This window comes from Oryx dammah, unplaced genomic scaffold (genome assembly GCF_014754425.2).
Source record: "Oryx dammah isolate SB20612 unplaced genomic scaffold, SCBI_Odam_1.1 HiC_scaffold_29, whole genome shotgun sequence".
NCBI lineage: Eukaryota > Metazoa > Chordata > Mammalia > Artiodactyla > Bovidae > Oryx > Oryx dammah.
In genome coordinates this window covers 86098912-86125972 of record NW_024070213.1, presented here as the reverse complement: position 1 = coordinate 86125972, position 27061 = coordinate 86098912, and the positions used below count along the sequence as shown (strand labels likewise).

The window sequence follows — 27061 nt, the reverse complement described above, 5'->3', positions numbered from 1 at the left end:
TTGTCTTCTGGGCTATAGTTCTCAATGTGTCTCAAATATATTTCTAAAAAAAACAATTATCTTATAAAAATAAGTATAAAGAAACAAAGAAGTAAAAAAGGGAAACTTTACTCCTAGTGATGTAAATCCCTAATATTTACTCTCGTAACAGATTTCCTGTATATCATACAATGGTGTTAACTAGAGTCATCGTATTGTGCATCAATCCCTAGCACTTACGTTACATTGGAAATTTTACCTTATGATCACCTTCCTCCAAACCCCCTTTTTCCCACCCCTCTACCTCTGATGACCATTTGTTTTCTATGAGTTTGATTTTTCCCCATGTTCTGCAAATAAGGGAGATAATATTGCATTTGTCTGACATTTCACTCAGCATAATGTTTTCAATGTCGATCCATGTTTTCATGAATGGTAGAATTACCTCGTTTTTATGGCTGAATAATATTCCATGGCTTTATCCATGCCTTCTTTATCCATTCATCCATTAAGAAAACATAGGATCTTTCCATCTGTTGGCTATTGTAGATAATGCTACTATGAACATGGGGGGTTGTAGATAATCTTTTTGAGTTAATGTTTCATTTACTTTGGATATACTCCTAGAAGTAGAATTGCTGGATCCTCTTTTGGTTCTATTTTTAGTTTTTGGACTAAACTTTTGGACTTCCCTGGTGGCTCAGATGGTAAAGCGTCTGTCTACAATGTGAGAGACCTGGGTTTGATCCCTGGGTTGGGAAGATTCCCTGGGGAAGGAAATGGTAACCCACTCTAGTACTCTTGCCTTGAAAATCCCATGGACGGAGGAGCTTGGTGCAGGCTACTATCCATGGGGTTGCAAAGAGTCAGGCATGGCTGAGAGACTTCACTTTCACTTTCTTTTTTCATGTTGGTTCTATTTTTAGTTTTTCAAAGATCCTCCATATATTTATTGAGAAGATTTTCTTGTGCAGTGACTGGGTCCCCTGTGGATGGGTGCCATTAGTTCTCTAGAGGTTTCCCCATCTTGCTTGACTGGGGGAGGGCACAGGGATCAGACAAACAAAGACTTCTGTTGTGGAGAAGAATTCATGCTGAGATAAATTAGGAGCAAAATCTTTCTGTCTCCTCTTCTTTCTCATGACTTTTCCTGCTATTATCCTCCTATTATGAGGAGGCAGTAGAGCCTGGCTTAGAAGGTAAGCCTAGGCTTCCTGGCCAGCATCCTCCTTAGAGCTGCCTTCACTTCCTGGTTCTTCAGACTGTAGATAAGGGGGTCCAGTAGTGAGGTCACCATACTGTACTGTAAGGATAGGACTTTCTCCAGGACTGAGCCGGAAGCTGGAGTCCTGTACCTTGAAGGGAATTGCACAAAGGAATAAAATGAGGTCCAGACAAAAGCCACAATGCTGTTGGGCAGTCAGGGTCCATCCCATCCCAGATTCTGCAAGGATGGTCCTCAGGGCTGTCAGCTATCAGTGGTAGAAGCATCTAGAAATAGCTACTATCAGTAAGAAGTCAGTCATTTCTGCTTTCAAATGCCTCCATACATGAGTGATCATATGCAAGACATTAGAGGAACTGCCCTGGAGAAAAAGGGAGTTCTGCAGCATATTAAGTGTTGCAGGTTAGAATAAAACTAAAAAAAAATTCATGCATTTCTATAGCACTTCACAGTTTTCAAAGTGTGTTTCCTTAATAGTTATGATGATAATCTGAGGATTTTTTCCTCTTCTTTTCCCTTATATACAACTACATGTTCTTATCTTGTGATGATCATTCCTAACAAAACTATATGATAGTCTAATAAAGCTGTTATTTTTTTCCTACCATTTATAGCTCTGGGAATTACCTTAGAGTCACAGCCCATTATTTTTATAATGCTTAGTGGACCAAAATGTTGTCCTTTTTAGAACATTTGTCTTTGGCTTGGAAAAGAAGCCAAGCTTTGTAAATAAAGTGAAAGATACAAATGTATCTAGCATGAGATATGAATCCAAAATAGTAAGATTAAAATTGTGGGTGTATGCTGCTGCTGCTGCTGCTAAGCTGCTTCAGTCGTGTCCGACTCCGTGCGACCCCATAGATGGCAGCCCACCAGGCTCCCCCTTCCCTGGGATTCTCCAGGCAAGAACACTGGAGTGGGTTGCCATTCCTTCTCCAATGCATGAAAGTGAAAAGTGAAAGTGAAGTCGCTCAGTCGTGTCCTACTCTAAGTGACCCCAGGGACTGTAGCCTACCCAGGCTCATCTGTCCATGGGATTCTCCAGGCAAGAGTACCGGAGTGGGTTGCCATTGTCTTCGCCTCATGGGTGTACATTGTTAAGTGTCATTGTGAGTATTTTTGAAAGAAGCATTCAAATTTTATTTTTGCAATTGTGTCATTATCACTGGAATGATCTTTGTGGGTTTTACGTACGTGGTTAAAAAAGATACTCATTTTACTGTCATTTTTATTTTTAAATTTATCCCTCCTAACATTTTTGTGAAGTGGTTGGAAGAAGTCTTATCATTCTCCTTATGGCAAACTAGGAAATTGAGAAAAAGAGAGCTGAAGAGTTTTGTCTTCAGGACAGGTGAGCTCTCCTGGACCTTATCATTTCCCACCCCTTACTTCTTGCCAAGTAACAACCAGGTGAAGAAAGTTCTCAATTTGTACAAATACATCTCCAGTTCACTAGTAGAGAGCACAGGCCATTAGTTACTCTGTTTCCTGGGAGCAAGGACCCATCAACTAGAGTTGTTTATGTCTGAGAGAAACACGGTAGAAAAGAGCTTGAGATTCCAAGTCAGTGAGCCTTAGTTTATATTTTGGCTCCATTCCTAGCTTGTTCTGGCAGCTTTTGTAAGGTACCTGGTTACTCCTGAAACTCAGTATTCTTTTGGAAAATGAGGTTAGTAATGTTTATCTTGTGGTGTGATACATACTAAAATTGATCTTGATTGTGTAAAGCAGCTGTGGTATAGTAACTAGCTAATCAATAGTTACAGTACAAATAAGCTTTGGAGACATCATCTTCCAGTAGGAAAGAGAAATGGCATGTTTTAAGGATGATGTATTTAATTTTTCTGTCCAACACTGAATAAAATCTACTAAAGACTTTCATTTTCCCTTTTGATGACTCCCAAATAATGCTCAAAATTCTCCAAGCCAGGCTTCAGCAATACGTGAACTGTGAACTTCCAGATGTTCAATCTGGTTCTAGAAAAGGCAGAGGAACCAGACATCAAATTGTCAACATCTGCTGGATCATCGAAAAAGCAAGAGAGTACCAGAAAAACGTCTATTTCTGCTTTATTGACTATGCCAAAGCCTTTGACTGTGTGAATCACAATAAACTGGAAAATTTGAAAGAGATGGGAATACCAGACCACTTGACCTGCCTCTTGAGAAACCTATATGCAGGTCAGGAAGCAACAGTTAGAACTGGACATGGAACAACAGACTGATTCCAAATAGGAAAAGGAGTATGTCAAGGCTGTATATTGTCACCCTGCTTATTTAACTTCTATGCAGAGTACATCATGAGAAATGCTGGGCTGGAAGAAGCACAAGCCGGAATCAAGATTGCTGGGAGAAATATCAATAACCTCAGATATGCAGATGACACCACCCTTATGGCAGAAAGTGAAGAGGAACTAAAAAGCCTCTTGATGAAAGTGAAAGAGGAGAGTGAAAAAGTTGGCTTAAAGCTCAATATTCAGAAAACTAAGATCATGGCATCCAGTCCCATCACTTCATGGGAAATAGATGGGGAAACAGTGGAAACAATGTCAGACTTTATTTTTTTGGGCTCCAAAATCATTGCAGATGGTGACTGCAGCCATGAAATTAAAAGACGCTTACTCCTTGGAAGAAAAGTTATGACCAACCTAGATAGCATATTCAAAAGCAGAGACATTACTTTGTCAACAAAGGTCCGTCTGGTCAAGGCTATGGTTTTTTCAGTGGTCATGTATGGATGTGAGAGTTGGATTGTGAAGAAAGCTGAGCGCCGAAGAATTGATGCTTTTGAACTGTGGTGTTGGAGAAGACTCTTGAGAGTCCCATGGACTGCAAGGAGATCCAACCAGTTCACTCTAAAGGAGATAAGCCCTGGGATTTCTTTGGAAGGAATGATGCTAAAGCTGAAACTCCAGTACTGTGGCCACCTCATGTGAAGTGTTGACTCACTGGAAAAGACTCTGATGCTGGGAGGGATTGGGGGCAGGAGGAAAAGGGGACAACAGAGGATGAGATGGCTGGATGGCATCACCGACTCGATGAATGTGGGTTTGGGTGAACTCAGGGAGTTGTTGATGGACAGGGAGGCCTGACATGCTGCAATTCATGGGGTTGCAAAGAGTTGGACATGACTGAGCGACTGAACTGAACTGAAATCATAGTTTAATGGAAACAAGAAAAACTTCAGTCTTTTTATAAGCTTATTTTTCAGAGATAGACAATTGAAGCCTCAGAAATAAAATGACTGTTTTAAAATAATTCACACATCTAGTCCACAGCAGAGGTGGAAATGGAGCCCAGGCCTTTTGAGTTCCAATAAAATTTTTTTCCTGCTACTTTGCAATGTTCAGATCTATAGACCAAGGTTACTTTAGAGTGGAAAATATTGTACCTTATATTCAAAGTTTCAGCAATGATATACCTTAATGTTCATGAGGATGGTGATCACAATAAAATGAGATGAGCAGATAGAGAAGATCTTGTTCCAACCTGTGGCAGAGTTGATTCCCAAGTCTGTCTTGATGCAGGTATAAGAAAGCAGCACTAGGACAAAGGTGTCAAGGCCCACGACCATTATGGTAGTCGGAACAGAGGCAACGCTCATGTAGGGGCCAGAACAGGGCAACAGGAGCTCTGGAGGAAACCTGTAGGCGAAACTGGGGACAAGGATGGGGCCATAGAAGTGCTGCTGAGCCAGGAGGATGGAGTTAAGTAGGCCAGTCCCCATTCCTATGGCCCAGGAGGCTCCCGCCAGGCCAGCACACACCTTCTTGTTCATAGTCACCACATACAGCAGCGGGTGGCACACAGCCTGGAACTGGTCATAAGCCATGACCGAAAGGAGGCAGGTTTCAGTGCCCCCTGAAAATATGACCAAGGAGAGCTGGGTGAAACACTCAAGGAAGGAGATAGTCTTCCACTTGGAAAGCAGGTTCTCTAGCAGCTTAGGCACAATGACTGAGGAATAGAAAGCATCCAGGAAGGAGAGGTGACTGAGGAAGAAGTACATGGGGGTGTGGAGGTGGGAATCAGTGCTGATCACCAGCAGCATCAGCAGGTTCCCTGTGAGGGTCAGGAGGTCAATCACCAGGAATGTTACAAAGAGTACTACCTGAATGTGAGTGTTATTGGATAGTTCTTGGAGAATAGAGAAAGTGACTGTGGTTGTGTTCCCAACTTTCATGGAGCATTGGAGTTTCCCTTTAGAAGGACAAGAACAGAAAGAAATCTCCAACGTGTTATGAGTCTCAGAGCACGGCTGGGGATGAGGTGTCAGCTTCAGGACTGACCCTGGACAGATCGTGTAGCAGAGGCAACCTTGCCATGTCAGACCTCATCAACCCTTCCCAGCTCCAGGCAATAATCTATTGGTTTATTGGCTGAGGTGGAGATGGTGGGGAGGAAGATGTAGAGAATCAAACTCAGAAAGGAAGGAGAAAAGAGATTATTCAGACTGGAGAAGGAAAGGAAGGGCGTTGTAAACAGCCTCCAGAGCACCGAGAAGTCCTGTTCTTGGTTCCAAAAAGAATGGAGTTCAAACCATAGGAAGGCTCCCTGACATAGTGAGTAAGCCATAAAGATGTTGACCGACCCTCCTGCTGACCGTCCATGATGTGTGTTTGAATGATTGCTGGAGTTATTGTGATAGCTGATGATGCCGCAAGACCTTTCTGTGTCACTGTAAGTTCATGAATAATTCCCTTGGGTTTCTCATTAAGAAAAAAAAACTCTGGGAAAAACAAATGGGTTCTAAAATCCATTCCAGCTTAGAAATTCTAAGGTCTAGTGGCCAAGACTCAGCAATCCCAATGCAGGCAGCCTGGGTTCAACCCCTATTCAGGGAACTAGATCCCACATGCTCCAACTAAAGATCTGGAATGTCACAAAACAAAGGTTGAAGATCCTGCTTGCTGCAACTGCGACCCAGTGCAGCCAAATAAATAGACAATAATAAATATTTTTTAAAAAATTTGGGGACAACCTTCCTTGGGTTTCTCTGTTACTAAATGGAAACCCTCTCCTTTTCTGTGTCAACACAAGCAGAACTGGCACAGGAGTAGTCTGGTTTCATGGAAGCCAGGCAAGAGGAAGCCCTTAAAATGGGAGGCAAGGGCTGTGCACATCAGTTACTCGAGGGCTTCTGTGAATTGATAATGTCCACTGCTTGCACTATAACATCAGGACTTAACATTAGAGCCCACGAAGACCATGTTATTCTCTGAGTTGGTACTAGGGATTTGGATGAAGCCAAGTCAAACTGGACCACCTTCTGTGCATAACAGAGATAGAAAAGGAAAAAAAAAAAAGCAAAGGAAAAGACTGTACAGAACACCTGATAAAATAAAAAGTTAGAGGGTTTCGTGTAGAGCAAAGGGGTACAGCATGGTCACCCCTCTCCCCTGAGAGGGTAACTCAGGAGGGTGATGAATGAGGATGTAGTTACTATTTATGGCTTGTACACTCACAAGCTCCCAGAGTGGATAGTTTTAGAAGAAGGTGGAGTTGAATGAGAAGGGCAGTTTTCTTCACCTGGTCTCTTTCAGCCAACAAGAGATGCTTTCAGTAGAGGATACCTAAATGGCATCCTTTCTAACCAGCAAAAGCCAGAGATATGGCTAGGACTTGGTGGGCTTCCCTCAACTTTGTCTTTCTTTTAGAAGGTGCAGAGGTGGAGCTTTTGAGCAAGGAAATATCCCTATAGTCCTTCTGTCCAACAGAAAGAGTTCTTGACTCAGCCTCCAATATAAAAATGGCCAGAGGGACTTGATTTCAGCTCTAGGCCTTGGAGAGTGTTGGTGGTCTCTGGAGAGTCCATTAAGCAGGAGGCCTGCTCTGATCTGTATGAATTCTCCAGGGCCAACAATTCCTTCCCTGTATTATTTTTTTTTCAGTGAGTTGTATTATCTAAGAGGTACTTGTCCATGCCAATTATTTCTAAAGATTAAAATACAGAGTTCTAAGGTTTCTTAGTTGTAAATCTTGGAATTCCTTCCCTTCTTCCCTCTCTCCTTCCTTTCTTTCTCTATTATATTTTAAATAATATTTGATTATAGAAAGATAAAAATAAAAGATATAAAATGAAAACTGATATTGAAGGTATTTTAAATTGAGAAGTGTATTAAAGATATTTTAATGATAAAAGAAAGTACAAGTTTATTATGTTATCCAAAATCAATTGTTTTTTTAATGTCTCTGATTTTTATTTATTTATTTTTTAAAATATAAATTTATTTATTTTAATTGTTTTATTCATTGTGACAGTTAGACCTGGACATGGAACAACAGACTGGTTACAAATCAGGAAAGGAGTGTGTCAAGACTGTATATTGTCACCCTGCTTATTTAACTTATATGCAGAGTACATCTGCATCTGTGAAATGCTGGGCTAGATGAATCACAAGCTGGAATCAAGATTGCTGGGAAAAATATCAATAACCTCAGATATGCAGATGACACCACCCTTATGGCAGAAAGTGAAGAAGAACTAAAGAGCCTCTTGATGAAAGTGAAAGAGGAGAGTGAAAAAATTGGCTTAAAACTCAACTTCAGAAAATGAAGATCATGGCATCTTGTCCCATCACTTCATGACAAATAAATGGGGAAACAATGGAAACAGTGACAGACTTTATTTTTTTGGGCTCCAAAATCACTACAGATGGTGACTGCAGCCATGAAATTAAGACTCTTCTTCCTTGGAAGAAAAGCTATGACCAACCTAGGCAGCATATTAAAAAGCAGAGACATTGCTTTGCTAACAGAGGTCCATCTAGTCAAAGCTATAGTTTTTCTAGTAGTCGTGTATGGATGTGAGAGTTGGACTATAAAGAAAACTGAGCACCGAAGAACTGATGCTTTTGAACTGTGGTGTTGGAGAAGACTCTTGAGAGTCCCTTGGATTGCAAGGAGATCTAACCAGCCCATCCTAAAGGAAATCAGTCCTGAATATTCATTGGAAGGACTGATGCTGAAGCTGAAACTCCAATGCTTTGGCCACCTGATGGGAAGAACAGACTCATTGGTAAAGACCCTGATGCTGGGAAAGATTGAAGGAGGGAGGAGAAGGGGATGATAGAGGATGAGATGGTTGGATGGTATCACTGACTCAATGGACATGAGTTTGAGTAAGCTCCAGGAGTTGGTGACGGACAGAGAAGCCTGACATGCTTCAGTCCATGGGGTTGCAAAGAGTTGGACATGACCGAGAAACTGAACTGAACTGAAAATCCAAATAAGTTAAAAACTATAAAACAGTTTTGAGTTAGCAGATACATACTATTAGATACAGGATGGATAAACAACAATGTCCTACTGCATAGCACAGGGAAGTATACTCAACATCCTGTGATAAACCATAATGGAAAAGAACATTAAAAAATGTATATATAGATGTATAACTTAATCACTTTGCTGTACAGCAGAGATTGGCACAACATATAAATCAACTAACTTCAGTTAAAACAAGTTAAAAAACTTTGAAACATTAACTGTGGTAGAAAGTTTTTATTATGGAAAAATAAGCATCTACAAAAATAAAAAGAATAGTGTAATAATTCCTCTCTATCCATCACCTAACTTCCATAATTATCAACTCATTGACTGCTTTGACCTCATGGGAGTGAAAAATGTGGTCTCTGTATTACATGAATAGTTGTGTCTAAAACATGGACATATTTTACTACTCAAAGGTAAAAAGGAAGGATAGATATTGAAGAGCTATTATCAGTCTTTGCCATGGATAAGGACTGAATGATGATTGACTGAATAACTCCCTAGGAAATAACAAAGAACAATATAGAAGGAACTCGGGTTTTCACTCTGGACTATTCAGTACGTCTCTGGACTGAAAAGAAAAAATAATCTTTTATTTTGTTTGATTCACTTAATTTTGAGATCTCTTCTACAACAGCTTAGCCTTTTTCCTCCTAAAACAGATTTCCTAACTAACCCCAATTATCTTCAACTTCCCACCACCAAAGATAATATTACAAGAATAAACTTTTTGCGCCTTCAGAAGCATGTCTATTATGTTTGAGATGATACATCAGGTGCTCTCTGAGCTATGAGGGGTAAAAGGATGCCTTATTACAAACTGTTAAAAATAAAAAGTAAAGCTTTCTTTCTTTCTTTTTTTTCAAAACATGAACCACAAACTCAGAAATATAGCTGTGTTTAAAACATCTTACATAATTCTTAGTCTTTTATAATTTCATAAAGATAACGATATCTTTCAGTTCAGTTCAGTTCAGTCACTCAGTCATGTCCGACTCTTTGCGACCCCATGAATCGCAGCACGCCAGGCCTCCGTGTCCATCACCAACTCCCAGAGTTCACTCAGACTCACGTCCATCGAGTCAGTGATGCCATCCAGCCATCTCATCCTCGGTCGTCCCCTTCTCCTCCTGCCCCCAGTCCTTCCCAGTCTTTAGTACATTGCAAAATACATTTTGATATACCAAAGGAATAAGAAATTACAAGTAGGCATTTTAAGCATAAGTAATCTAAAGCTACAAAGTTGTACTCGTGATAGCATTTATGTTTTTGGGGAGTCTCCCAGCCTTCAAAGGACAAAAGCAAAGAGCAGAATCAGTGTAACATCTACATAGACTTCATACTATAAAGGGTATAAAGATTTGTAGCATCATGAGAAGATGTCTTCTGCTCCTTTACATTGCACACAAATTATGAGAATTATGTTGTACATCTCTTGGTCCACTGTCCAGCTCTCTTGTCATTTTCTGCTCTGTTGATCAAATACTGAATGTCTATGCATTTGAGCAGAGGATCCACAGGGTTGCAGTCAGTCAGAAGACAACAAATGGACAGCAAAACCTTTGAAATAGTCAAAGGTACTCCAGTTGTCTTTAAGGATGTTCAGACAGATGACTCCTGGACTGTTGATGTTGCCATAATAGATTCTGGTGCAGAACACAAGGACCTGCTGGGTGGCACAGAGAGCTCTACTCAATAGTCTGTAATAACTTGGGGAGAGAATTTGAAAAAGAAGAGATACATGGATATTTATGGCGGATTCATGTTGATGTATGGCAAAACCAATGCAATATTGTAAAGTAATTAACCTCCAATTAAAATAAGTAAATTTATGTTAAAAAAATAAATCACTTTGCTGTACACCTGAAACTAATACAACACTGTTAATCAACTATACTACAATATAAAATAAAAGTTTAAAAAAGAAACCACTGGTGTGGACAATACAATGAAAATGTAGTATCCAGAAAGAACATATCACCTTCACATACAGTACCTGGTGGGCCAAGTGTAGTCAATCTCCACTCATCAATGTTGTTTCTACTGGCCCAGCATGGCACTTAGGAGGGGGAGAATGAAGGGTTATTTCAGCTAGCTCCTCCTGAGTTCTTATGGTGCTAGTGGATAACTTAGCAGCGGTTTTGCTAGAGTGTGGTAGTTTTCTTCTCCTGGGCAGCAGAAAGTTTTCTCACTTGTTCTTCAGGCTCTGGAGTGGCTGGATCTCACTGATCCATGTCTGAATTAGCACTGTCGGTCTGTAACTCTCATCACGAAACATTCACCAGATTTGGACATCTTGGAGAAATTATTTCTTGGGAAATTCTGCTGCCTGCACAGCCGAGTCCCTGGAAGCTATGGTTGTTGGAGGAGGTGAGGAAGAGGCGAGCAGGGCAAAAAGGAAGCCGAGGAAGTTCAGGCCGAGAGTGTGGAACACTGAAAGTTGGACAGGGTGGTCTGAAATAAACATTTAATACATATTTCCTCAAGAACTTATATGGCAATATTTTTGAGAATTTTACCCAAAAGAAGAGTATTTGGGACATAGTTATGTGTAGGCATAGTTTGATCAAATACTCATGCCTTGGAGAGGTTGCTGGTGGCTTAGCTGGTAAAGAATCTGCCTGCAGTGTGGGAGACCTGGGTTTGATCCCTGGGCTGGGAAGATCCCCTGGAGAAGGGAAAAGCTACCCACTCCAGTATTCTGGCCTCAAGAATTTCATGGACTGTATAGTCCATGGGGTCGCAAAGAGTCAGACATGATTGAGTGACTTTCAATTTCACTGGAGAGGTTGCAGCTTTCACTGTAATCCTTGTGGGTTTCTGTATCACAAAATACTTGCCAACTAACTAATATTTGGTCATCTATCAGGTGTGGAGTGTCATCTCCTTGCTGTTTTAAATTATGATATTAATAACTAGTGAGTTTGAGCATCTCCCTAACATTTTTTCCATTATCACTTATCATAGGATATTGAATATTGTTCCCTGTGCTACACAATAGGACTTTGTTGTTATCTATTCTCTTTATAATAGTTTGCATCTGCTAGTCCCAAACTCCCAATTCGACTCTCACCCCGCTCCTACTCCTAGGCAACCATGAGTCTGTTCTCTATGCTTGTGAGGCTGTTTCTGTTCCATACCTTCTGTAGTCACATGAGTTTCCTTTTACAGGAGTATATGCATCATATCATTTGGTGTCACACTTAGAACAGCAGTGTGTATCCCAATTTTATGCCCATATTTCCTATGTTTAAAATCTCATTTTGTCCATCTCATCTGTAATGCATCTGAATTCCTCTTTCAAGTAACAATAATGCTATTTCAGATAAAAATAAAAATTAACCACTTATTTCTTAAAAATATGTGGACAGACACAAAGAGCCACATTTTTAATCATTTCATTTATAGGAAACATTGACAATAGATAAAGAAACAGAGAAAGAGGAATTCCCTGGTGGTACAGTGGATAAGAATGTGTCAATGCTGGAGACACTGGTGTGATTACCTGGTCTGTGAAGATTACACCTGCCAAGGAGCAACTAAGTCCGAGCACCACAACTACTGAGTCTGTGCTCTACAGCCCACAAGCCACAACTACAGAGCCTGTGTGCTGCGGCTACTGAAGCCTGCAAGCCGTAGGGCCTGTGCTCCACAAGAGAAGTCACTGAAATGAGATGGTGTGCATCACAATTAAGAGTAGCCCCCACTTGCTGCAGCTGCAGAAAGCCCGTACAGCAAAGAAAGCTCAGGGCAGCCAAAAATAAGCAAATTGAGTTAAAAAAAGAAACAGAGAAAGAAAGAGGATCATGGTTGTCAGAGTCTGGGGGAGGAGGAATTAGGAGCTGCATTCTTTGGGTACAGGGTTTTTTGTTTTTTTTTTTTTTTTTGGGTACAGGGTTTTATTTGGGGAATAAAATGTAGAAACTAGTAACTAGGCAGTGGTGATGGTTGCATAGTATCATGAGTGCGTTTAATGCTCCTGAATGGCAATATTAAAAAGGCTTACAATGTATTGTTATAAACGTAAAACACAAGACAAAACAATAAAAACTGCAACACAAACAATGACCGGAGATGGAAAGTAAAGTTTGGATGAAGGAGCGGGTTGATGATGTGTATCGGAAGTGATGGTGGCTGCAGATCCAAATCTGCCCGTGGGGTGTTGATTCTTGAAATTGCTCTGGGTCTCCTACAGGGGCAGTTCAACCCGCAAGGGCGCTGGCTCCTGAGCTGGCCCAGCGTCTCCTGCAGGAGCCAGGGCAGGTTCCCCTGCAGCAGTGGTGAATCCACATGGGGCTCCTGCAGGAGCAGTTTTCAGTCTTCAGGGGTGAAGGTTCCCGATGTGGCTCTGGGTCTAATGCAGGGCAGGAGCAGCTTCTCCACGAGGAGTTCTATATCCTGACCTGGTCTGTGTCTCCTGCAAGAGCAAGAGCAGGTTCAACCTGCCCCGTGCTGGTTTCTGACCTGGCTCTGTGTCCTCTGCAGGAGCAGCTGCAGGTTCAATCTGCCAGGATCTTGGCCCCTGACTTGACTCTGGATTTCCTGTAAAAGCAGGCACTCATTGGTTTCTGATGTGGCTCTGGGTCTCCTGCAGGAGATGGTGTAGATTCTGCCTGCAAGAATCCCACTGTTTCTATCACATCCAGGTCATCCACAACACTGATGTCTTTCTTGTATGGCTTCTTCCACACGGGGTGTTTTCAATGTTCATCCGTGTTGTAACATGTATCAGTATTTCTTTCTTTTATTTCATTGTGCCTAAATATACCAACATTTACTATTCAAGCCATTTTAAATATACAGTTCTTTGGGATTAATTACATCCACATTGTTGTACAACCATATCCCCAACAAGCACCTGCAGAGCATTCCAGTTTTCACTAGTGAATCTCTGTAGCTATTAAACACTAATTCCTGGAGTACCTGGCAGTGACATTCTCCTTTCTTTCTTTGGCTTCTGTGGACCCCTCATGTAAGTGGATTCATATATTTTTGTCATTTTGGGACAGGGTTATTTCACTTATCATAAAGACTTTAAGGTTAATATTGCAGCATGTGTTGCTATTTCCTTTGTTTTGAGGCTGAATTATATTCCTTTGTGAATGCCACATTTAGGTTATCCATTTATTTTTTGGTGGACACTTGGGTTGCTTCTTCCTTTTGCTCTTGTGGTTAATGCTGCTATGAATGTGAGTGTACCCAGATCTGTTCTAGTCCCTGCTTTCAACCTTTTATGTATGTACCCTGATGTGAAATTGGTGGATCATACGTTACTTCTATATTTAAGCTTTTGAAGAACTGCCATACTGTTTTTCACAGAGACTTTATTCTTTTATTTTACTCCCTCTATGGTGAATAATACGTCTGTTTACAGATCTACACAATTTTGTTTATTCATTTACCCGCTGATGGACGTTTGCTTTGTTCTGCCTGTTGGCCATTGTGAGCAGTGCTGCTGTCAGTATATGTGTACACCTGTTATCGGTTCTTTGGGGTATATTTCTAGGATGGTGTTGTTGAACAATATACTAATTATATATTTATATTGTAAATGTGGACTTCCCTGGTGGTAAGCCCATCTTCTCTTGCATTGCAGGAGACCCGAGTTTGATCCCTGGGGTGGGAAGATTCTCTGGGGTGGGAAGATTCCCTGGAGAAGGGACTGGCTACCCACTCCCGTATTCTTGTCTGGAGATTTCCATGGACAGAAGAACCTGACTAGATACAGCCCATAGGGTCCCAAAGGGTCAGACGTGAATGAGAGGCTAACGCATCACATTGTAAATGTTGGTCGCACCCTTTTCTATTTTTACAAATAATGTTTGAAGGTTCCAATTTCCTTACATTGTTGTGAACCATTGTTATTTTTAGATTTCTTTATCTTAATCATTTTAGAATATGTGAAGGAGTTGCTGCATTGCGGTTTTAATTTGCATCTCCATCATGACTGATGATCTTTGACATGTTTTCATGGCTTGGTGACCATTTGTATGACCTGTGTGGAGAACAGTCTATTGAAGTCATTTATCCATTATTATAATTGTTTTTTAGGTCTTTGTGTTGGTGAGTTGTAAACATTCTTGAGATACTTTGGATAATGATTTATCAGATATATAATGTACAAACATTTTTTAAAATTCTGTATGCTTTAAATGAACTCTAGAAATGTGAACCCTGTGGATATTGGATGTTGACTGTAACTTCACTTCTTACATTTAAGCCTTTTATGTATTTTGAGTTACATTTTGTATGTGGAAGGAGGAGAGGGTCCAATTTCATTGCTATGCATGTGGATAACCAATTGCCTAGCATTGTTTGTTGAAAACATCATTTTCCCCCCAATTTAATGTTGCGGACTGTTGTCTAAAATGAGTTCACCATAGATGGGTGGGTTTATTTCTGCGATCTCCCTTCAATTTCATTCATCTCTATGTATATCTTTATGCCAGTCACATAGTGTTTTATTCAGTGTTTTTTGTATTAGCATGTAAAAATGGGAAGTGTGAGTATCTGTAGGGAGAGAGCAAATTAGCCAAGATGGTGGTCAGGCTCTCTTTCCCCACGTTTGGTAAATACATGGCTATGTAACAGCTGAGATCATTTATAGCATGTCACGAGGTACTCACTTGGTCATGGCTACTTTGTGTGATATGCCTATAGAAGCACCATCTGAGAAGTCTTTGAGGCTGCCTTATGGCTCCATGTGACTGCCTATGGTTATGTTGCTGGATCAACCATGAGAGGAGAGAATACAGTGTGTCTGCTGCTGCAGCTGCTGTGCCAGCCAGGAGAGAATAAACATGTCTGCAGTTCCTACAGCTCCTTGAGTTTTCTTCCAGCTTCCCAGCTCACATCTTGCCTACCATGGGTTCAGCGAACAGTGCGCATAGTGAAATACAGTGAGACAGCAGCCAACTTTGATTTTCTTTTTTAAGACTGCCTACATCTGGAATAAATTCTTTTTTTGGTGTCAAGCGCATCTCTGGTTTCATTGCCTAGGACTCTACATCACGTGTGGGACTTGAACTGATATTATTAAGAGGCTGTTAGAAATTTTCATTATCACCAAATCCCAGACGGCCCCTTAAAGTTCATGGGTAGATGATCTGAGTTGTTTGGGGATCTTGAAGTCTAATACTCTGCATTTTCAGAGGAAGTCAGCTGATGAAGTTGATAATTCCTCCAGAGATGCCCCAGAGAAGGGAAGGGAGTCTTTGCCGAGGGGGGTGGGTACTGGATTGCTCACACAAAAGGCAACAGGCTTAAGCCTCTGGTTCAGAGAAGGACCAGAGAAGAGGGAAACTCATTACCTTTCTGGGTAATCCTTAGCGCTCTCATTTCCCTTCTGTAACTCCTGCCAGAGTTCCTTTGTGATGACCTTACTGATGACATTATGTGTGTCAAGAAGGTTCTGGATGAAGTAGAAATTAAGTATGGTGAGTTTCCATGCTATTTTTTATTTTACACTTCCTCTCCCTCTTTTCAGTCCTTTAGTCCCAGCACCATACCCCTTTCTATTTCCTGTTTTTAAGCTAGAATATAGTTTTCAAAACAAAATTCATCAAGCTGACTCGGGTTTCCAATTTTCAAGCCCCACTTACTCCACCGCTGTTTAGCAATTTTCCTAACAAGGATTCCTTAAGAGAGGGCTGAGTCCCAGGATTTCCTTCACCTGGACTTGAACATCTAATTCGACTTGTTTAGTCCTAAGCCCTAAGACAAACCCTTGTTACCACCGCCCTCCAATTTTCTTGGAGTTTAAGAAAATGGACCTTATTCCATTAGGTGGCTCAATGTCCCTTGCCACCTGGCTAGGAAAGTCTGTAATTTTCACCCACACTTCCACCTCAGCCCTCCTGGGGATAAAACTGAGTGAGAGTCTGAGCGAAAATCCAGTCAGTCAGTTTACCTTGTCTCCTTCATGATCAGGTTGGTCCATAAAGCACTCTCTTCTGAGAAGCTGGATCAGTGGTTCTGTGAGAAGTTGGGAACACCTGTCTTTGCTGCTTTTGCCCTCTTTCTGTTCCTGAAATTCCTCTGCCCTGAGCTACCTCATTTTGCTTGTTCATACTGCGTTGAAGCTGATTTGTCTCTGGGCCTGGGCCCTCTAGTGATATTGGTGGACATACAAGGACTATTCTTCAGGGGTCGGTAAGCAGTGCTCTGAGACTTTTGACTCTGGCTCAGTGCCCCCAATGGCACTTTCACTATAACAGTGTCCTGTGTCCTAAATAAAGGGCTTGATTTTGAGTGGCTGGTTGTTATTTTCTTCCTGGAGGGAGAGGGAGGAAACAGGGTGTAAGGCAGACATGGCCAAGGGTCACAGCCACCTTCATCTCTACCAAAGAGGAAATAGGCTGAACTTACAACAACTCGAAGATGGAGATTCCTTTCTGTATCAATTCAATTCGACCAAGTTTTATTGATCACCTAGCATAATTCAAAGAACTTTGGAAGGGATCCAAAGCTGGCTAAAAACATCACTTCCCTCATGGACTAATAGGAACCATAAGATAAACATTAATAAAGAATTATAATACAAGATATAGTATCGTTAATATTATGAGAGAGGTTAGAAATGTGCCCTGAGTATTGATAAGAGGAAAGATAATTTACATTCAGTGGGAGGGTGTGAGAAAAAGGGCTCAAGAAAAGATTCATGACAAGAGTGAATTTAAGCTCGTTTTGAAGTATTGGTGGGATTTTAACGGGTAGAGATGTGGAGTGGGAAAAGGGCAGGAAGAGCAGGGGCTCCAAGAATCTGAAATGGGTGACTTGAGGGGGATTGAGGTACTTCCTTACCCCTAAGATAAGAAAATACCCTTCACAAACTGGTTACCATCTAGATCTACCATCTAGATCTTCTTTATCTGTTTCTCTGTTGATGGAAATTTAGGTAGCTTCCATGTCCTGGCTATTGTAAATACTGCTGCCATGAACATGGGGGTGCATGTGTCTTTTTGAATTATGATTTTCTCTGGGTATATGCCTAGGAGTGGGATTGTTGGGTCATATGGTATGGTAGTTCTATTTTTAGTTTTTTAAGGAAACTCCATACTGTTTTCCACAGTGGCTCTATCAGTTTACATTAGCACCAGCAGTGTAAGGGTTTCTCTTTTCTCCAGTGCTTATTATTTGTAGATTTTTTGATGATGGCCATTCTGACGTGTGTAAGGGTATACCTCACAGTAGTTTTCTTGTAAATAGTGATATTAGGCATATTCTCATGTGTTTGTCATCTAGAAAAACGGTATAGATGACCTTATTTCTGTTGCTGGCCAAAATCTTCGCTTTCTCTGCCCACCAAAGCTGAATAAAAAATATGAAGACAGAGTTTGGAAATAGAGAGTTGATTTAATTCTCAGCTGGCGGAGGGCGGAATATAGTAGGCTCATGCCTCAAGAGCTGTGCTCCCACTCCATGAAGATTCTAGAAACTTATATAAGATGAGGGTTCCCAGTCAGGAATCTCTGATGAGCAAGGATTTTAGGATCTTGTTAAAAGCAGCCATAGGCTGCCATCTGTAACGCAGTAATTGAGTGTAGCAGTTCAGTGGCTCTGTGGCCTTCTTTCTAATATTTAACTACAAAGGGAAGGGTAAACACGATATACGGGATGTACTGAGCATAGAGACAAAGGAAAATAGGTGCAAAGTGTAGCCCCTGCAGAGTTAGGGGCAGAAGCACAAACTTACTTATAGACATGCAGAATTAGGAGCAGTTAAAGTGAAAAAAAACAAAACAAAACATTAGGAATGTTCAGTCCTGCTCACTGTTCTCTTTATCTTCTTTGTTCTCAGGAAAGAGAAAGAAAAAAACTCATTCCTCTTTTTTTTTTTCCTTTTCACTGCAACATTTCCAAAGCAGAAATAGAGACTTAGAGAACAAATGTATGGAGCTCAAGGGAGAAAGGGGTAGGGTAGGAGGAATTGGGAGATTGGGGTTGACACATAAACACTTTGGATACTGTGTACAAAATAGGCAACTGATGGGAACATCCTGTATAATACAGGGTACTCCAATTAATGCACTGTGGTATCCCAAATGGGGGTGAAATCACAAAGGGAAGTGATATATGTGTATGTAGGGCTGATTACTTTGCTATGGAGTAGAAACTAAAGCAACTATACTGCAATAAAAATTAATAACAATAAATAAATAGATTAGATAAGAACAGCTCAGTAACTGAAGAATCTGGACACTTGGGGGCCTTTTGGTTGGGACCCTGCACACTATTACTCATCCTTGCTGCTTCTATGATTTATAGGAGGATGCTTGCAGAGCTTTATTCTAATTTGGTTATAAGGAATGTGAAAGATAGAGCAACAGGAGATATGAGTCCTAAAGTCTGTTTCTGCTTCTTACTGATGGTCTAAACCTGGGCAAGTCATCTTTGTCTCTGTGGCTCACTTTCCTCATTTTTAAATGAAGGTTTTGGTCTAGCGATTTTTATGAGATCTTTTCCTGCTTTGACAATCCAGCCTACCAAAACTCCAATTTAAATTACCCCATTTCTGTGTTAGCCAAGTTATATTTTCTGATTCCCTCTTCCTGCCCTATATACGCAATAGGGCTTATGGCATTCAGACCATATTTCTCTTCTTTCAGAGCCCAGCAGCTCCTTAATGAAGTCCCCATAGCCTGTTTAGGGACATATAGTGCTAGGCAAGGGGGGAATACGACATTCCTCTCCTATTCTTAATGAGAACTAAGACTCAGGAAACAACTTGGTATTCATTACATAATTGTAGTTTGAATTTGAACCCAGTCTATTCCCATGCTCTTCCTTCCCTAATTATGGGACAAAAGGCTTTCTCCCAAGTCAACAGGGTTTTAGGAATAATCCCTGTGTGTGTTTGTATATGTGAGGGCAGGATTAAATGGCCATTCCTCCACTGATCTCACACATCTACTTATTATTTTGCCTTAGTTACATCCTCAGGAAGGCATATGCTCTGGAAAATGTAAAGGACCAGCTCCACCAAGTGTGCAGAGCAGAAATGCCGCTGAAGCTGGGACCGTTTAGCTCAGTTTCACATCCCTGGCCTTCATCTCCAGAGAAATAACCTTATCTTGGAAACTTCCCCTGTGAATGTACCACATTATGAGGCCATGATTTTCAGAGGGCTTTGCTGAAGGAAACAGGCAATTGCAGAGAGGATCTTAGCCTGAGGGTCTAAGGATCAAGAACAGATAGAAGCCAGGGAGCTGGCATGGAAGTGGTCTTGGCTGATGCGACCTATCAGTTTTTGGGTAGAACAATTGCTGTTGTATTTCTGAGAACTCTCTTGAGAGCTGAATGGGAGATGGGGTGGCAGCTGAGCATTTGTTCTGCATTCTCTAACTCCTTCTCCTTCCTCTATACCTGGAACAGGTCTTGAGCCAAGTCAGGGATCTGAAATGGTCCAGGCTCAGTTAGGTGATGGAGAGACTCTGGGCAGGGGGTCAGAGTGCACATGTTTCAGCAAGCTCTTATGATGATGACCTTGGATTGGTGAACCGAAATTTTGACTCTTATCTCTTTGGATCCCGATCTCTCCTATAGTACTTCCCTTTGACATCCGTATTGTCATGAAGGGCACAGATTTTTTTTTTTTTCATATGCTCCTTCTCTCACCCCTTCTCTCTCATTCATTCTTTTTCTTTGCACACTATTCCTTTGTAGCCCAGCTGGTAAAGAATCCACCTCCAATGAGGGAGACCTGGGTTTGATCCCTGGGTTGGGAAGATCCCCTGGAGAAGGGAAAAGCTACCCACTCCAGTATTCTGGCCTGAAGAATTCCATAGATTGAATAGCCCATGGGGGTTGCAAAGAGTCAGACAAGACCGACTTCATTAACACTAACAGACACACTTCACTTCACTAACACTAACAGAACATACTAAATATTGGACATACAGAATCTGTTAGACAAGGTTTTAAAGGAGGATACGTGCTAAGTTGCTCAATTGTGTCTCTTTCCGACACTATGGACTGTAGCTGCCAGGACCCTTGCCATGGAATTCCCCAGGCAAGAATACTCAATCAGTTGCCATGTCCTCCTACAGGGGAATCTTCCCAACCCAGGCGTTGAGCTCACATCTCCTATGCCTCCTGCACTGACTTTACTACTAGTGCCACCTAGAAAGTCTTTAGAGGTGGTTGCTGCTGCTGCGGCCGCTGCTGCTAAGTCGCTTCAGTCGTGTCTGACTCTGCGCGACCCCATAGATGGCAGCCCACCAGGCTTCCCAGTCCCTGGGATTCTCCAGGCAAGAACACTGGAGGGGGTTGCCATTTCCTTCTCCAGTGCATGAAAGTGAAAAGTGAAAGTGAAGTCGCTCAGTCGTGTCTGACTCCTAGTGACCCCATGGACTGCAGCCCACCAGGCTCCTCCATCCATGGGATTTTCCAGGCAAGAGTACTGGAGTGGGGTGCCATTGCCTTCTCCATTAGAGGTGGATAGTCCCTCCTATTTCCTAGAACCATATAAGAGAATGGACTCCTTAGACAGGTCCACTATTCATTCCTTCATTCACTCTATAATCAACAAATAGTTATTGAAGATTTACTATTTGCTATGTTCTACTCCATGTGTTACTTATTAAGGACAAAGACAACAGGAGACGCACTGATTTTATTTCATTTCTTTCCAAGTTACTCTGCAGCTCTAGATTTTGCCAGGCAGTTTTTGGTATAGGAACAAAGAAGGTCTCAGTACTGACATGGGACTCTCCTGGAATGAAGTGGGGTATTTACTAGTGGTCAGATTTCTACTTTGTGCATAGATAAAAGTAAAACAAGTGAGGGAGAGGCAAAGAGGAGGTGTGGAAAGGGCAAGAAATGAAAGCAAAAGCAAAAGCTGTGAAATGGCTGATGGAATTGTAAAGATCTTTCTTACCTTTCTTCCTAGTTTTATGGAGAGATAATTAACATAATGGAGAAGGCAATGGCACCTTCCAGTACGCTTTCCTGGAAAATCCCATGGATGGAGGAGCCTGGTAGGCTGCAGTCCATGGGGTCGCTAGGAGTCAGACACGACTGAGTGACTTCACTTTCACTTCATGCATGCATGTATATATATGTATATATATATATGTATGTGTATATATATATACATTGCAATAGGTTTAATTAATATGCATCATCTCAAAACAACTAATTGGGAAAATCCTGAGAGTTCTCTCTGATGTAGAATATTTTTACACATTGAGGTAAGGGGAAGTATTTTTGCCCATACATGGTTCAGCCTGAATTTTGTTGAACCAGAACAGCCTGTCAAACTCACAGAGACTATCTGTTTTAACCACTGAGATAAAGAATGTCTGTTTGTTTTGAAAATAAGGATAACAAACTCCCTTCACATGACATGCATATTAACATCCTCAAAAATATGGTTCCATTCCCAGACACTAGGGTCCTGCTGTCTCACTCTATACGGATTACAACCATCTCTTTTTGGACACTTGAGGAATATACCCCTGTCATGTTTGATGTATGTTCTTTGTTCTGTTAAGGTAGATGACCATGCTAAAAATCATGCTTCAGTGGGGAAGTTTCTCAGAGTTATCTGAGAGGCTGTCTCCTGGGCTATAGCCCTAAATTTGGCTCAAATAAAACTCCTCTATTCCTAAAAAAAAAAAAATCCCATCATCTCATAAAAGTGAAAGTGAAGTCGCTTAGTCGTGTCCAACTCTTTGCGACCCCATGGACTGTAGCCTACCAGGTTCCTTCATCCATAGGATTTTCCAGGCAAGAATACTGGAGTGGGTTGCCATTTCCTTCTCCAGGAGATCTTCCTGACCCAGGGACTGAACCCGGGTCCCCCGCTTTGTAGGTAGACGCTTTACCGTCTGAGCCACCAGGGAAGCTCTCATAAAGATATCATATAAAGAAAAGAAAGAAGAAAGAGGAAGATCTTTTCTCCTTGTGATGAGAACTCCTAGGATTTACTCTCTTAACAGATTCCCTGTATATCATACAGTGGTGTTAACTATAGTCATCATGTTGTGTACATCCCTAGTACTTATTTTACACTGGAAATTTGTACCATTTGATCACCTTCCTCCCACCCTCCATTCCTGATAACTACACGTCTGATATCTTTTTCTATGAGTTTGGTTGATCTCTAGGTTTCACATGTATGTGACATCGTACTGCATTTGTCTTTCTATGTCTGACACATTTCACTCAGCATAATGCCTTCAAGGAACTTCCATGTTGTCACAAGTTGGTAGAATTTCCTCATTTTTAAGGCTGAATAATAGTCCATTGCTTTATCCATACCTTTTTTTATCCATTCATCCATTAATGAATACCTAGGTTCTTTCCATGTCTTGGGTACTGTAAATAGTGCTGCTATGAACTTGTGACTTCTGCATGGCTCAGTGATAAAGAATTTGCCTGCAATGCAAGAGGCACAGGAGACAGGGGGTTGATCCCTGGGTTGTGAAGATCTCTTGGAGGAGGAAATGGCAATCCACTCCAGTATTCTTGGGTGGATAATTCCATGGACAGAGGAGCCTGGAGGGCTATAGTCCATAGGGTCGCCCAGAGTCAGATGTGACTGAGCATGCATGTATCAACATGGGAGCTCATATATTTTTAAAAGATATTTATTATTTATTTACTTATTGGCTCTGCTGGGTCTTTGCCATGGCCCCTAGGCTCACGGAGGTGTGCAAAATTTCTCTAGCTGAGCTGGCTGTGGGTGTATTTAGTTGCCCCACACAGGCTTCTCTCACTGTCCTCCAAAGGCTTCTTGAGGGGCCTGGTTTCATGGGCTCTAGAGTGTGCAGGCTGAGTAGCTGTAGCTCGTTGACTTAGTTGCTCCTCTGTATGTGGGATCTTAGTTCCCTGACCAGGGGTTGAACCTATGTCCCCTGCATTGCAAGGCAGATTCTTTACCCCTGGATCACCACAGATGTACTTGCATATGTCTTTTTTGAGTTAGTATTTTCATTTCCTTTGGCTCTATTCCCAGAAGTGGAGTTGCTGGGACATTTGGTGGTTCTATTTTTCACTTATTGAGAATTCCTCTATATGGTTTTTGAGAAAATTTTCTTGTGTAGTGACTGGGTCATCTGTGGATGGATGCCATCAATTCTGTGGAGGTTTATCCACCTTGCTTCACTAGGGGAAGGCACAAGGGTCATAGGAACTAAGACTTCCATTTGGGACAAGGATTCATGCTGAGATATCTTAGAAATGAAGCTCTCTATCCCCTCTTCTCTTGATTTTTCCTTGATTATGAGGAGATAGTAGAGCCTGGCTTAGAAGGTAAGCCTAGGCTTCCTGGCCAGCATCCTCCTTAGGGCTGCCTTCACCTCCTGGTTCTTCAGACTGTAGATAAGGGGATTCAGTAGCGGGGTCACCACACTGTACTGCACAGATAGAACTTGCTCCAGGGCTGAGCCAGAAGCTGGAGTCATGTACCTTAAAGGGAATTGCACAAAGGAATAAAATGAGCTCAGGACAACAGATACATGGCTGTAGGCAGCCAGGGTCCATCCCATCCCAGACTCTGCAAAGAGGGTCCTCTGGGCTGAATTAGCTATCACTGGTAGAAGCATCTAGAAATGACTGTATTATCATGAGAAGTCAGTCATTGCTGCCTTCAAATGCCTCCATACATGAGTGATCTTATGCCGAACATTATAGGAGCTGCCCCCAGGAGAAAAAGGAAGTTCTGCAGTATATGAAGTGCTCCAGGTTAGAATAGAACTAAAAATGGTTTCATGCATTTCTATAGTACTTCATACTTTTCAAAGTGTCTTTCCTTAGTAGTTATGTTGAGAATAGGAAGAATGTTTTCTCTTCCTTTTTTTTTAAATATACAACTATATGTTTCCATCTTGTCATGATTGTTCCTTATAAAACTATATGCTCGTCCAATAATGCTGTCATTTTCCCCAACATTTATGGCTCTTGGAATTACCCCAGAATGACAGCATGTTATTTTTCTAATGCTCAGTGGAACAAACATTTGTCCTTTTTAGCACATTTAGCACATTTGGCTTAGAAAAGAAGCCAAGATCTGTAAATAAAGTGAAAGATAAAACTGTGTTTAGCATGATATGAATGCTAAATAATTATTAATCCAATAATGGTAAGGCTAATTGTGCAAATCCATCTCCAGATTCACTAGTAGAGAGCACAGGCCATTAGTGACTCTATTTCCTGGGAAGCAAGGGCTCATTAACTAGAGCTGTTTATGTTCGAGAGAAACATGGTAGAAAAGAGCTTGAGGTTTTCAACCAGTGAGACTCAGTTTATATTTTGCCTCCATTCTTAGCTTGTTCAGGCAACTTTGATAAAGCACCTGGTTACTCCTGAAACTCAGTTTTTTTAAATCTGAAAATGAGGTTAGTATCATTTGTCTTGTGGTATGACACATACTAAAATTTATCTTGATTGTGCAAAGCAGTCGTTGTAAGTAGCTGCCTAATTAATAGTTATAGGACAAATAGGCTTTGGATCATCATCTTTCAGTAGGAAAGAGAAATGGCATCTGTTTCAAGTATAATATATTATATATATATTTTATCCAACTCTGAATAAAAGCCTACTAAGGTCTCTCTGATTTCCTTCCAAAACTCCCAAAACATAGGTTAATGAAATTAGGAAATCCTTTAGTCCTTGTAAGCTTATTTTTCAGAGTTAGCCAATTGAGGTCTCAGAAAGAAAATAAAATTTTAATACTCCACACAGCAGAGCCAGAACTAGAACTCAGGACTTCTGAATTCTTGTGCAGTTCTTTTCTTACTACTTTGCAGTGCTCTGTTCTACAGATCACCATTAATTTAAAGTGAAAAATATCCCACTTCCACATTCTGGAGGTATAGCAATGACATACCTGAAAACTCCTGAGCCATAAAAGATGGTGACCACAAGAAAATGAGATGAGCAGGTAGAGAAGATCTTGTTCCAACCTGTGGCAGAGTTGATCCCCAGGGCTGTCATGATGATATGGGTGTAGGATCCCAGGAGTAGGACAAGGGTGCCAAGGCCCAGGACCACCATGGTGGTCAGGATGGAGGCAATGCTAATGTAGGGGTCAGAACAGGCCAACAGGAGTACTGGAGGAAACTCACAGGCAAAACTGCGGATGAGGTTGGGGCCACAGAAGTGCTGCTGAGCCAGGAGGATGGAGTTAAGCAGGCCAGTCCCCATTCCTATGGCCCAGGAGGCTCCCGCCAGGCCAGCACACACCTTCTTGTTCATAGTCACCACATACAGCAGTGGGCGGCACACAGCCTGGAACCGGTCATAGGCCATGACTGAAAGAAGGCAAGCTTCAGTGGCCCCTGAAAATATGACCAAGGAGATCTGGGTGAAACATTCAAGGAAGGAGATAGTCTTCCACTTGGAAAGCAGGTTCTCTAGCAGCTTAGGCACAATGACTGAGGAATAGAAAGCATCCAGGAAGGAGAGGTGACTGAGGAAGAAGTACATGGGGGTGTGGAGGTGGGAATCAGTGCTGATCACCAGCAGCATCAGCAGGTTCCCTGTGAGGGTCAGGAGGTAAATCACCAGGAATGTTACAAAGAGTACTACCTGGATCTGAGGGTTGTTGGATAGTCCTTGGAGAACAAACACAGTGACTCTGGTTGTGTTGCCAACTTCCATGGAGCATTAGAGATTCGCTTCAGAGGGACAAGAACAGAAAAGAATGTTCCAGTGTGCTATGAGTCTCAGAGAATGTCAGGAGATGAGATGCTATGAATAAAGCTTCAGGGCTGACCCAGGACGGATTGTGTAGCAGAGGCAACCTTGCCATGTCAGACCTCATCACGCCACCCAGCTCAGGGCAGTAATCTATTGGCTAAGGTGGAGATGTAAAATGGGAAAGAAATATGTAGAGAATCAAACCTAAAAAGAAAGGAGAAGAAAAAAGAGATTATTTAGGCTGGAGAAGTAATTGAAGGGAATGGAAATAGACGCCAATGCACTGAGAATTATTATTCTCCAGTTTCAAAAGGAACAGAGTTCAAACAACTGGAAGGCTCACTGGCATAGTGAGCAAGCAATAAAGATATTGGCTGATCATCTGGCTGAGAGTCCATGATACATGTTTGCATGACTGGCAGAGGTACTGTGACAGCTGTTGATGGCCAGAACCTTTCTCTGTCACTGTAAGTGCATGAATAAGTAACTTGGGTTTCTCATTAAAGAATAATCTAGGAAAACTAGATGGTTTCTAAAGTTCTTTCCAGCTTAGAAATTCTAAAGAATGTGGGATAATCTTCTTTGGATTTCTCTGGTACTAAATGGAAATTTCCCCCCTTTTGTGTCAACATAAGCAGAAGCAGCACAGTAGTAGCCTCATTTCACAGAAACCCGGTGGAAGGAAACCCTCAGATGGGAGACAAGGGTTGTGTACTGCAGTGACTCCAAGGGCTTCCCATTCCAGGATTTTTGTGAATTTATAATGTCCACTGTTTGCACTGTCATCTCTGTGCTTAACATGAGATTCCATGAAGACTGTGCTGTTCTATGAGTTGGTACTAGAGGATTTGGATGAAGCCAAGTCAAATTTGGAGCACCTTCTGTGCATCACAGAAATGGGAAAAGAAAAAAAGAGGAGAGATAAAAGGCCACCTAGAACATGTG

At 41.5% G+C, this 27061-nt stretch overlaps 1 protein-coding gene and 2 pseudogenes across 1 annotated transcript; all 3 read right to left on the bottom strand.

The window, feature by feature from the left end:
• Positions 1–1171: 1171 nt before the first annotated feature.
• Positions 1172–5387, bottom strand: LOC120858099 (annotated as a pseudogene).
• A 4505-nt stretch (positions 5388–9892) lies between these two features.
• On the bottom strand, positions 9893–13914 carry LOC120858098 (annotated as a pseudogene).
• A 9807-nt stretch (positions 13915–23721) lies between these two features.
• LOC120858097 (olfactory receptor 8S1-like) lies at positions 23722–26077 on the bottom strand. The gene is made up of 2 exons (XM_040233958.1): positions 25305–26077; positions 23722–23884 (listed from the first exon to the last, which is right to left on the bottom strand). Exons 1-2 carry the CDS (start codon positions 26075–26077, stop codon positions 23722–23724), a joined length of 936 nt encoding a protein of 311 aa, XP_040089892.1.
• Between the last annotated feature and the right edge of the window lie 984 nt (positions 26078–27061).

Bases quoted from the DNA above. Each gene is read 5' to 3' on its own strand.
- LOC120858097 (XM_040233958.1), bottom strand. From the start codon at position 26,077: ATGGAAGTTGGCAACACAACCAGAGTCACTGTGTTTGTTCTCCAAGGA. The intron at 23,885-25,304 runs GTATGTCATTGC...ATTCCCTTTAAG, and splicing joins TATGGCTCAGGAGTTTTCAG to GTACATGACTCCAGCTTCTG.